Below are 13028 nucleotides of genomic sequence, written 5' to 3'. Positions count from 1 at the left end.
TGATTTTTGTCAATATTCTTTAATATTATCTAATAATTAAATCATTATAATAAGTCACAAATTGTAAGATATTTTAATGTATTCTTTATTTTATACTCAATGTTGCATTTACAATTTAGTTTTCGATTATAAAGGCGTTTTTGCACCGCTGTGAACACAACGTACACTTATGTAACCCCAACCTTATAATTTCAAGTGTGTATGGTGCTCCATCGTATTGTAACATAGTGCATAGTGTACATTTGTATCCTATTTTCGAAATAAATCCTAGTTTAAATGATAACTTGCTTTTCATTATTTACCCTCATCCATTTCCTGAACGAGAGAATTTATTTGAATGTGTTGTGGATATTTTCGATGGTGAATGAGTGCTAATATCAGATTACGAGATTTTGAGTTTTGGTCATTGTTCGGGAGAATTTTACATTAATTGAATTTTTGTTGTGTATTGATAGTCATAGATACGATGAATAAGTGTGAAATAAACAGGCAAAGTGAATACATACACGTATTTTTCTTCAATATCCCTCTGCTGAGCTAATTTGAACCTTAACACAATAAACAGTCATTATTATTTTGTTATAAGTACTTCATATGACCACCTGATTGGGTATAGGTATGTAATGTAGAACACAACATAGGGGTTGGGTTAAAACTGTGGGTTAAAAATAATGCGACTTATGCGCAGACATATCAAATATACACAAAATTAAATCCTTTTCCAAGAAGAATACTACATGACTATACGAGAGAATTTTATACTTGTGGAACACGTAGGTAAATATCTTAGAAAAATTATCAAAATTGATCCAGAAGTTCATGAAATTAGCGGTATCATATAGAAACTCATCAGCTTTGTTTTATTATAGAAGTTAGATCGAATTTAGTGCCAGGTTAACCCAAAAAAAGGCTTTATTTACTGGATATGTATATGTACATATTATGTAAAATTGACATGATTTTAAAAGATTCACTATTAAGTGGATAATTTATATAAAGTTCAAGTTTGATATTTTAACAACTATTGCTTATTAGTTATTACTTAAGTTGCATAAATATCAATAGAATGCCTATGCTATATCATAACCAATGGTATTTTTAGCCATTTGTAAAATAAGTTAAATAAAACACAATCTAAATTTTAAATTATTTATTATCATTATTCATAAAATTACGCAACACAGATATCAAATGATTGGAACAAAACTAAAACACAAATCTTAATAAAATAATTCTTCAGGTAAAGTCTATTGAATAATGGGCGCAAATACATTCGGCTTCGGCAATGGTATCTTATTTGATATGCATGGTACCACCTGTAAAAGAAAATAATATATTAATTATGAGAAAATTATTTGTGTATGTATATTTAATAATGTAAGCTGCATATATGTAGGTATAGTATATATATAATAAAATTATTATTCTGGCACTTTTATTTATTTTGCACCACCATGTTATTGACTCATTTATTTTCCTCGTCTTTTCTGGGTTGCCTGGTAGAGATCGCTGCCAGCGATAAGGCCGCCTACATTTTACAAACTTAAAAATACATTGTTATATTATATTTTTAAGTTTGTAAAATGTATTCTATAAGGTGTACAATAAAGTATTTTCATTCATTCATTCATAAGATAAAAATGTGTTCCATTGTATATAAAAGCTAACCAATTTAATTTGGATTGCTCTGAAAAAGAACATTTAACCACAATTTTGAAACATTTTTGCTCCTAACATGAACATATTAGGAGCTTAAAAAGCTCTTTTTATAAGAAAAACTATCTTTAGCTTAATAATAATCTATATTCTATACTAATATTATAAATCTGAACTACTGGTCTGATTTGAAAAATTCTTTCGGTATTAGATAGCCCATTTATATAGGCTATAGGCTACTTATATATTATCACGCTAAGACCAACAGGAGTGGAGTACTGCGGGGCACAGCTAGTTTTATATAATTTTTAATGAGTATGTTGTATCACTACATAGTATAAAACAAAGTCGCTTTCTCTGTCCCTATGACCCTTTGTATGCTTAAATCTTTAAAACTATGCAACAGATTTTGATGCGGTTTTTTTTAATAGATAGAGTGATTCAAGAGGAACGTTTTAGTATATAATTTATTAGGTTTTAGACAAAGCGGGCGAAGCCGCGGGCGGTAAGCTAATAAAACCGCAAAATATTATGAGCGAATTAATCGCCTACAAAGCCTTGAATTGAAAATATTATAATTTCAATAATGTTTTAAATTCTCAAGGTTTTGTTTGGAGAGTCCCACTACTATTATAAACGGGAAAGTTAGTGAGTAGGGTGTGATGGATGAATGTTTGCTATCCTTTCACGATTGTTTTTTCACGGTTTTGGTCAAGATTACATTTACATAGAGATATATTTTACAATAATAGCTGTGCTTCGCGGTTTTACCCGCAGTGCTCGGCTCCTATTGGTCTTAGCGAGATGATAAATAGCCTTCCTCGATAAATGGGCTATCTAACACCGAAATAATTTTTCAAATCGGACCAGTTGTTCCCGAGATTAGCGTGTTCAAACAAACAAACTCTTCAGATTTATAATATTAGTGAAGATTATGGCTGAATACGTATTTAGGTACCGAACAATATAGATAAACAAAAATAGAATTTGGTATTCAGCAGTACAATTTAAATAGACCAATTGGAAAGAAATTTCTTTTATAAATATAGATAGATATATACCGGGTGTAATCGTTAAGTGTGCACAGGCGATTATTCCGCAACTATTACAGATATCAAAAAACTTTAAACTGATATTAAAAGTACTTGACCTAATGAGTAAAATGACAATAATGACTTTTTAAAAATAAAACGAGAAATACCCGAAAATGTTACATGAAACGCTCTCATACATTTTGTGTTCAAAGCAAATGTTCGAAATGACATCCTTGTTCTGAAATACCATTGTATTCCATATCGAGCTCTATTTACAGTTTCTAAATAAACTTTCATTAAAATTTGCGAAGTAATGAATGCACAAAATCCAATAAAATCTTTCATATTAAATGCTAAGAATACTTAGTCATATTTCATATTAAATGTATGGGAGCATTTGATGTAAATTTTTTGGATATTTCTCGTTTTATTTTTAAAAAGTTATTATTGTCATTTTACTCATTAGGTTAAGTACTTTTTATATCAGTTTAAAGTTTTTGATATCTGCAATAGTTACGGAATAATCGCCTGTGCACACTTAACGATTACACCCTGTATAGTTTATTTACATTAAAATAAGTCCTAAATAATAATAATAAATCCCACCTTAATCCGCACCTCCCTTGGCATATAGGCTTTAATAAACTCATAGAATTTAAAATGCGTGTTAACAATATTGAGTCGCGCCATTTCATATTTGAGCGCATCTACAGAATGTTGCGGCGCGACTTCCAAACGTTTTATATCGCGAGTGAAGTTGTATATCATTTCTACTAATTTTTCCGCGCGAACTCGGGATTTGTAATCGTATCTGGAAGGAAAAATACATAAATTAACAATTAATAAGAATGGAATGTAAATAAATAATTTCGTAATCATTAATAAAGTACATACTAAACAAGTTATGTAAATTTTTGTACAGTAACAAAATATTATATACGAAAAAAATAAATTCTTAGCTTTGTTTAAAATAATCTATACTAAAACGTTTCTTTGTTTGAACGCGCTAATCTCAGAAACAGTAGTCTCTCAGTAGGTCCAGTAGGACCTATTTGAAAAATTCTTTCGGTGTTAGATAGCCCATTTATCGACAAGGCTTTTTTATATCATCACGCTAAGACCAACAGGAGCGGAGCAATGCGGGTAAAACCGCGGGGCACAGCTAGTAAATTATAAATAAAATGGTATTGAGTATACAGCATAGCTGATACTCGTCTTAATTCAAGATGAGCATAACAGTTAATAATTGTGTAGATATAAGTGTCTTTAAATCCTTCAATCTTCTTCTTCTTCTTCTTATATATAAAAATGAATCGCAAAATGTGTTGGTAAGCGCATAACTCGAGAACGGGTGGACCGATTTCGATAATTCTTTTTTTATTATATTCCTTGAAGTACGAGGATGGTTTTTATGTAGAGAAAACGTAAACATGTACCACGGGCGAAGCCGGGGCGGACCGCTAGTAGACTATAAAATCTAATTAAGCAATAGATTCAGTGTAAACTTATTGCTATTCCTGCAGGTCTAAGATGCAAATAGCATTGAGTTACCATGTACTACGTACTAGAGAGGGCATCGCTACTAAACTATTTGTAACATGAGTTAGAGTCAACCATTTTTTTTTGTTACATTGATTGGTTTTAATTGATAATTTTATTCATATTTTTTTAATAAGATAAACAATATTTATTTGTTACATTGATTGGTTTTAATTCATAAGTAATAAGAGGCAGAATATCTACAAAATGTATGACTCACTAGCTACCCCGCGCCGCCGCGCTTGTTGCACAGATTTTGTTCGTGGTGTCCTCTCTATAATAATACCTCAATGGCAAATAGGCAGATTTTGCTTGTAAAGACTTGATTCGAATTTGCTGATATCATTACTAGCATAGATTTTCACATAGATGTTTAAAAATACTTACTTCGGCTCCAACTTAGTTTCCAGAAACTTGTACAATCTTTTAGTGGCCCATGATGCGTTTCTGGGTTGATATCTCTTTGGAGGTTTATATTTCAAATCTTCTAAAATCTCGTCTGGTAACACAGCCAAAGGAATTGCAGGTTTTCTTACATATTTTTTGGGTTTAGTATTTGTCTTTTGTATTCTTTTTATAGCAGGTTTTAGTGGAACTTTGAATATGTGCGCATTTTCAAACTGCCTTTTGAGTGAATTCGTTATTTCTTCGTCCTGCAGGTGAAGAATAAATTATGAAAAGCAAAACTTTTTTTTACTAGTGACGCAAATATTTGAGAGCAGAAATACGTCTAGTTTAAAGTCCAAATAAGTCATTGGTTGGAGTGAATAGAAAATTTGTTATATACCAGCTTTCCGCCCGCGGCTTCGCCTGCGTTTTCAAAGAAAAACCCGCATAGTTCCCGTTCCCGTGGGATTTCCGGGATAAAACCTATCCTATGTGTTAATCCAAGTTACCCTCTATATGTGTGCTAAATGTCATTGTAATCGGTTCAGTAGAATTTGCGTGGAAGAGTAACAAACACACACACATCCTCACAAACTTTCGCATTTATAATATTAGTAGGTTTTTTAACCAAAATGGACTGCACTCGACCAAATTTAGGTGATAAGCCTGTAAGTTTAATATTTACAGACTTAGAAAAGTATATTTTAAGTCAAACCTTACCAATTTCCGTTTCTTCTCGATTTTCTCCAATTTAATCTTTTGCAAATATGCTTCTAATGTGGTCTGACGCGTACGTTTTGATATTTCATGCTCCGATACTTCACGGTCTGATATAACATGGTCTGATACTTCTTGTTCCGTTTCTTCGTGGTCTGATTCTGCATCGTCTGATACGGCATGGTCTGATTCTGCACGGTCTGATACTTCATTGGTGGATTCTAAATGGTTTGATACGTCATGGTCTAACACTTCTTGCTCCGATACTTCATTCTCTGATTCTGCATGTTCCGATTCTTCATGCTCCGATTCCACATGGTCCGATTCTTCATGCTCCGATTCCACATGCTCCGATTCTTCATGCTCCGATTCCACATGGTCCGATCCTTCATGATCCGATTCCACATGCTCCGAATCTTCGTGCTCTGTTTCCGCATGCTTTGATTCTTCTTGGGTGGATTCTGCAAGGCGTGATTCTACATGGTTCGATTCTACATGGAATTGTTCTTCCTGATTCGATTCTGTATGGCCTGATTCCTCAATACTTTCTCCCACCTCCATATGTTCAGCAACACTTGCAAATTCTGGATATTCTGTGGAATTCGCTTGCGGCATTTTGCTAATTTCCTCATTATCGTTCAAGTAAGTTTGACGCTTTGCTGATTTCTCCATAATCAAAGTTCGTAAGGACTTTCTCGGAGTAAAATCTTTACCGAAAGTCTGTCGCATAGTATGTCTAGTTGTTCTGTGTGAATCCCAATGAGTGTTATTGGCGCTTGAATTGTTTCCGTCTGAGAATTCTATACTGTCGCGTGTTGGAGCTAAACTCGGACGTATAGTCAGATTCTTAGGTATTATACTCTTTGTTTTTCTCACGCTCGTATTGCGTCCTTCTATTATTGACATATTGCCGATCGATTTTTCATTGAGAACTGATTCTAGTGATTTTACTGTTTCGTTTTTATTTGTGATAATTGTTTCATGTATGGAATTAGCTATTTCTTCACTGGGGTGAGATTCGTCGGTTTTATCGTTATTTTGACATTGTTCTAGTTCTTTCTCAGCTTCATTTATATTTATGGCTTCCATATTTTCCTTCGAAACTGGAGGGTCAGTATGTTTTCCTGTACTCTTATTACTCTTTTCAATAGTTTTACGTTTTTCTTCTCGCTTGCTATCATTCGCCGATTGTCTATTTTTACGTTTTGATATGTTGAGTTCAGCTTTTGAATTATTTTTGTTTGTCTTACTACTATTATTATCTTGTAAAGTTTTGTGTAAATTTTGACTTGATTTACCATCTATGACATTCATTGTCACTGATTTTTTGTCGGTTTGTTTTTGTGCATTTTTTGAATTGTCTTCTACATCTTCACTTTTAGCTTCATCTTCTTCATAACGAAGTTGGCTATTTTCTAGTTCTTCATCACTTGATTCTTGTTGAATTTCATTCATATCATTAATTTCTACGTTATTTTGAACATCACTTGATTTTTTACCATCAATTGTATCTGCAGCTTTGCTCACATTTTGTTTATTTTTACTCTTATTCAGATCTTTTGCTACAGATTTTAATTGAGTCCTAAAACTATCTTCCCTTTCTTTGTTATGTGTTTTTTTATTATCATGACTTTCAGCATGTTTTGATTTCGTTAAAGAATTGTTAGATACACGGTGACTAAAGTTTGATCTGTTTTTAGATTTGTTAAGAGTTCTAGAAGTTTCCTTAACAGATTTATTTGTAAGTGTTACATCAGCTTCATCTTCCATGTCCATCAATTTGTCATCATTTTTTTCTCTTTGCTGTTGTTTTTCATGTACAAAATCCTGAGTTGAATTCTGTTTTTCATTATTTCCCGATATAATGCTGCGTCTAAGATTCTTCGGGGTTGTTTGATCTTCAAATTGATGTTCCATCATAGTTGAAGAAGGCAAGTGCTTCCAGTCCATTTCTATATCAGTTAGACTTGGTGAATTCATGTTGGAAATAGAGCTTGCGCGTCGTTTTTGGAGAGATTGCCTTCTTAATGTAAAGATTTTCGGTTGCATATCTGGGATTTCTTCTTCACTGTCGGAAACAATGAAATCGACGAACATATTTTTCTGTTTAGTAACAGGTCTATTACCAAATAAGTGTCGACCTTGGTTTTTCGGCTGCATTGGTGGTAACGTTTTGTCATTTGTTATTGTCTTATTATTTGAAATACTGAGTAAAGCTGCTGGAAATACTGGTTGAGGTCTTTTCTCCTGACGTTTGAAGAGACTTTTTGGAGTTATACTTAAATCTTTATCCCACTCTATCCTACTCTTTTGTGTTTCAGTTGAGTTAAGCGTTTCTCTTCTATTCATTATTCTGTCTTGAAACTTTTTTTGTGTAGGGTTTTCCTTTCCTGCAAATAACTTTCGATGTGGCATAACAATGCTTTTTATTGATTCTTCATCACTGCTGTTTTGGAGATCGACTGAATAAGTCTTTGTTCCTTGGCTGAAATAATAATAAAGAATGTGTTGAAATACTACATAAATATTTCTTTACTATGACAAACATTAAGTTATGTGTATTTGCATGCAATCTTATTCGATATGAATTTGACCTTTTTATCATTGAATACAATGCATTTACCAATAACAAAATATTCCTTACCTCAATGTTTCAACATCAAATTCTTCAAGAATGTTAAAAGCGTCAACCATTTCTTTATTTTGCAGCACATCCAGCACTTCTCTTGAATTTTCATCCAAATTTTTCCACCAACTATTCCCTATGAATTGAATTTTTTCATTAATTCTATATGGTTATGGTTGTCAATATGAATGTTGATGAATGTCAAATATTAAACCTGAGTTATAATTGGTGTTTTAACATTACAGTGTATTTTATTAAGCTCTCTGTCCGCTTTGTTTAAAACTTGACAAATTATATGCTTAAACCTTGAATCGCTATATCTACTTAAAAAAATGCTTCAATATCTATCACTTGGTTTTGAAGATTTAAGTATACACAGAGAAAGAAAGACATCAACAGCAACTTTGTTTTAAATTATGTAGTGTATAATAGACTACCTGTGTCCCATGGTTTCACATGCAGACAAAATCTTAATTAATAGTATATAGACAAATTTGCTATGCTCAATTACTTGAACCTAATAAGTAATTGTAGTTAGAAATTAAGCAGTGTAAAAAATACAATCCAGATTTATATAATCTGGATACACAAACATGCAAACATACATAACAAGCTACATAGTATCAAAAATTAAGTTGATTCCTGGAGCCTACCTCTATGTACACTAAGATCTTTTAAATTACATAACAGGTTTCAATGCAGGTTTTATTAACAGAACAAGTGATTGTGCATCTGTGAAAAGTCAGAGCGCATCGTTATTATAAACATGATTACAGAATGCCAGGGAAAGCAACACCCAAATCACTACATTGTATAAAACAAAGTTGCTTTCGCTGTCCCTATGTCCCTTTGTATGCTTAAATCTTTAAAACTACACAACGGATTGTGATGCGGTTTTTTTTAATAGATAGAGTGATTCAAGAGGAAGGTTTTAGTATATAATTTATTAGGTTTTAGACAAAGCGGGCGAAGCCGCAGGCGGTAACCTAGTTTTCCATATAATATTTTATTATTATGACTACTTCCAACATATTAAGAAGAAGAAGAAAGAAAGAAAAAATATTTAATGCCACATGTTAACAACTAGATACTTATATTAAATAAAAAATAGAATAATTTATCAAACCATGCTGTCGGGCTTCAACGCCTGAACAGCGCTGATTTATTAAAACTATTTATGAGTGTATATTGAGACAGATTATATTTTGCTTAAATTCTTTATAGGAGTTTCAATTGAAAGTATTTTTTATTTGAACTTACTTCGAGGAGCAATAATATCTGTGCAATCGTTCAGAACAGATCTTCTTCCAATCATGGGTGACAACTCCATAACATCTTTAACAACAGATGCCAGTCTGGTGGAGCCAATGGAACATGCCGGAGATCCCACACTTCTGCTCTTTCTAGGATTATATCTCCTTGGTGTAACGGCACCGTGGGAACGCGCGGGCGATGGTATTCTTGATTTGTTCGACATTTTCTAAAAACTAACAAAATGAAACAACAATTGAAAATTGATATTTTATAGTCTTACAGATGAGATAGAATTTCAATATATTCTGAAGTCGTTTAGAATAATATCAATGCGGAGAAAACAGTATAAGCAAAACAAATAAGATGTATACATTAGATTTTTATTCTAATTCACGATTTTATATAGAGAAAATGTATAAAGAAAATATAACTTACTTGAGTTATTAAGTTTGTTTTAAACCAATCCGTGAATAACGTCTTTATTAAAGTAATTCACTCAGTATCCACATTTTATTAATATTTCTACTCTTTTTCTTCTTTTCACTATTTTTACAGCGGAAAAAAATTAAAACAAACAACGAGTCGACCAAGAGTCAACGAAGTCCGTTTGTCTTACAAGTTTTAAATTTTGCACGTTCCTTTTCAAGCGTAGTATTAACATCAAGTTTATCTTGCTCTATGGTTTATCCTATATATTACTTGCTCTGTGGTTTATATGTAGCTATGATTTTTGAAAACTAAAATTTATGATAAAGTTAGTTATATATTTAAATTTTTATCATACGATACAAAAAAAATCGATGTATCTACATGAGAAATAAATGAATAAATAAACTACAAAAATCTTAAAATGGAACGTAATTAGCATTTTATTCATATTTTATTCCTCTTAATTGACAGACATACCGAATTTACTTTTTAGATACAAGCCTTTTAGTTATCGAGTAAATAATATATTTTAATGAACAGATTTAATTAATATAACTAGTACTATAAATATGTTAATCGTTTTTTTTAACATAATAAATTAGGAATCCTACTGATTGTGTACATTGCATTACAGCAATAATTATTTTTATATCAGAGACATTCATAATTACAGTATAATTTATAATTTGTATTAAATGATGACATTTGTTAACAAGATAAAATTGAATATAATTTTAAGTTATTTGAACTAGATGAAAACTTTGCTTGTTTCGTAGTTTACAATACAATATAAGTTTACGAATTCTCAAATTATTTTATTAATAAAGTATTAATAAAATAGATCTTAGATAGATATATTCAATATGTAGGTCAAAGTTTACTAATTACAAATTTTACACGTGTTTCTATTGTGCGTGGGTGTCTATATAGCGACAGGAAACTTGTGTTGGAAGTACAGAACAATTAATATATTCTAGCTGAAGTTGGAAGGATGAAAAATTTTATGCCCGCGTGGATTATCTAACGATCTAAGAACGGTTATAAAAAACTTTATGCAAAACAATTTCCGAATAATTTCTATATTGCACTGCTTCCATTATGTATTTTTACGTGCACCTACCTATTTTTATCTCGTCATGAGGACTTTAAGGATTAAGAATGTACAAATATACTTAGATAGGAAGTAGGATATGACTATCATGCGCCTACTACTGCACAGAAATACATGAATTTGTTCTACAAATATTATATCTCCATAGTAAACTTTTCGGTTTTATTTATTTGATATTACATCATCTCACAACGATATTTGTATGACTTACGATTACTATTTATTTTTGTTAGAGGCTCAAGATTGAACTATCTACAAATGTTTACTATAAGTTATAACGTAGAGGACAATCATTACACCGAGTATTATTATCATCTTGTGTAGATAATATTCTAAAGCGTAGGCGTGTTCAAATACCTATATCGTATAACACGCCTGCTTCACGCGTGGTAAATAATAAAGTTTCTTCAGGAGTAAACTTTATTTTGATGTTCCTGATAGGTAAATTTTTAACAACAAAGTTTTAGGGGGTCTAAGAGGCCCTAATTGCTTCGAGAAACGTCGACCGTGCCGCTTTTTCGCTCGACTTGGCGGGGACATGACTGCCGAATGCCGAGCCCCCAGATTACCTTACTATAAATAAAAAGAAGTTTCTACGAATTCTGAATATGTTTACATACTTACATGTGCTGTATAATTTAATACGAATACAACTCTGTTCAGATTATTTTATATTTTTTAAGTTGAAGTGCAGAAAAGATTTGTTGCGGAACGATTTTGAAACGATAAATTTATTTTCATTTTTTTAGTAACTAGTAGTAACTTTTTTCTCGTATTTAATTTCAATTCGGTTAAAAATAAAAATTCCACGCGTGAGCCTTGTGCAAAAGCTGTGTAATCAGTTTATAAATTATAATGATTTGGCGCCTCGACATACCTACCTTGACTTATCTTGCTAGGAATCCCCATATCCCTGGTAAGTGGTAAACATTTGTTAAACAATAAAGTTGTATCAACATGTTGCAGATTTGCAACTCTGCGTATTGCAGAATCGATATTGCACCCTAGAAATTAAAATGTTCTCGCCCGAGAAGCGACAACATTTAAACAAAGTTTTCTGCAACATTGTCAAACTGCTGCTCAGCAAATGTTTACTATGAATACGAGGCTTAGTGATGATATTCGAGGAATTTGATGAAACTACGGACCCAGTATAGATTTCACATTATCCCTCGGGATTTTGTGTCATGTCCCAGATTTGATCCAACAGATTATAATCAAAATTTCGATTAGAAAAATGACCGTTTTATGACCACCGTTTCTAAAATTAGTTATTCTAAGTAGGTAGATAGTCATTTATTTAAGGCATCTCAAGAGAAAAATAAGAATTTATATTTTTTAAATTGTCAGCCTATTCGTAGGTAAGGAATAAAATTCGTAGAATTTGTAACTGATTGTCGAAGGACTTACATTTTGGGAATTGAATACATCGGAAAAGGTTTTCAAGTAATTTGATTTACATATCAGCCAGCAAAGGGGTATTTTGTAGATCTATTTAATAATTGTGCTTTTGATAGGTACACATAATAGGTATACATATAACGAAACCTGGAATACCTTTATGTAGATTAAAGTTAAAACCATAATTTATAACTAGCTGCTGTCCGCAGCTTCACCCTCGCGTCCTTGTCTTATGCGATGATTAGCTCAAGCCGAAACTACTGAACGCATTCATTCAAAACTTTGTATGCTTTGGGTTTATACTTTGTAGCCTATTTATTGTGTTTGTAAATATAAATTGGATTTAGTGAATATTACCTATAACGTGGATTATGTGGATCTGTTCCCACTGGGCATGAAATAAATAACATTAGAATGATTTATTGATCACATGGTGAAAGTCCAGCAGATTAGACCCAACAGATTATAATCAAAAGTTGAGCTATTTCAGTAATGATCATGATAAATTTTTACAAACCAAGACACGGACTGACGAACTAAATATTCTTCGTAATATAAGTAGAAAATAGAAAATTTCACAACATTGTCGCGTTCGCGTTGAAATTCTAGACATTAACAAGTACTACAACCGATTGAAAGTCACAGATTGAATGCCTAACCCAGGCCTAAAACATTAATAAAATGAGTGATGTGTCGACTGAGGTGTCGCATGTGGGACACCCGAATGGAACGAAGTTCCTTTCGTATTGAAATAAGTACCTATTGCATTGAATAAATTAACAATATTTTGAAGAGTTAAATGATTAATGAAGGAATATACGCACTATAGCAAAAGTGTCGTGAGGATTTTTCGTGACGCTCGCTTATAGCACAG

The 13028-nt window shown here is 32.0% G+C and overlaps 1 protein-coding gene across 2 annotated transcripts; it reads right to left on the bottom strand.

Moving 5' to 3' along the window:
• Nucleotides 1-1135: 1135 nt before the first annotated feature.
• On the bottom strand, nt 1136-9814 carry LOC149904205 (uncharacterized). Of its 2 annotated transcripts, none has more exons than XM_090108070.1 (7): nt 9649-9814; nt 9220-9446; nt 7978-8095; nt 5337-7818; nt 4617-4882; nt 3297-3501; nt 1136-1316 (listed from the first exon to the last, which is right to left on the bottom strand). In XM_090108070.1, exons 2-7 carry the CDS (start codon nt 9434-9436, stop codon nt 1248-1250), a joined length of 3357 nt encoding a protein of 1118 aa, XP_089964196.1. In that variant the 5' UTR covers nt 9437-9446; nt 9649-9814; the 3' UTR covers nt 1136-1247. The 2 variants fall into 2 exon arrangements, with proteins under 2 accessions (XP_089964196.1, XP_089964197.1); XM_090108071.1 differs by having other exon boundaries at nt 9220-9439.
• Nucleotides 9815-13028: the final 3214 nt, after the last annotated feature.

Source organism: Colias eurytheme, chromosome 12 (assembly GCF_061535395.1).
Source record: "Colias eurytheme isolate Ceu_HAF_F1 chromosome 12, ilColEury1 Martin Lab GWU primary, whole genome shotgun sequence".
Lineage (NCBI taxonomy): Eukaryota > Metazoa > Arthropoda > Insecta > Lepidoptera > Pieridae > Colias > Colias eurytheme.
Note: the sequence above shows the minus strand (reverse complement) of the source record. Positions and strands in the feature narration are given on the sequence as shown.

Coding starts and splice junctions, on each gene's coding strand:
- LOC149904205 (XM_090108070.1), bottom strand. CDS start 9,436: ATGTCGAACAAATCAAGAATACCATCGCCCGCGCGTTCCCACGGTGCC. Junction 7,819..7,977: donor TTTGATGTTGAAACATTGAG/GTAAGGAATATT, acceptor TTATTATTTCAG/CCAAGGAACAAAGACTTATT. Junction 4,883..5,336: donor TCGAGAAGAAACGGAAATTG/GTAAGGTTTGAC, acceptor CTTCACCTGCAG/GACGAAGAAATAACGAATTC.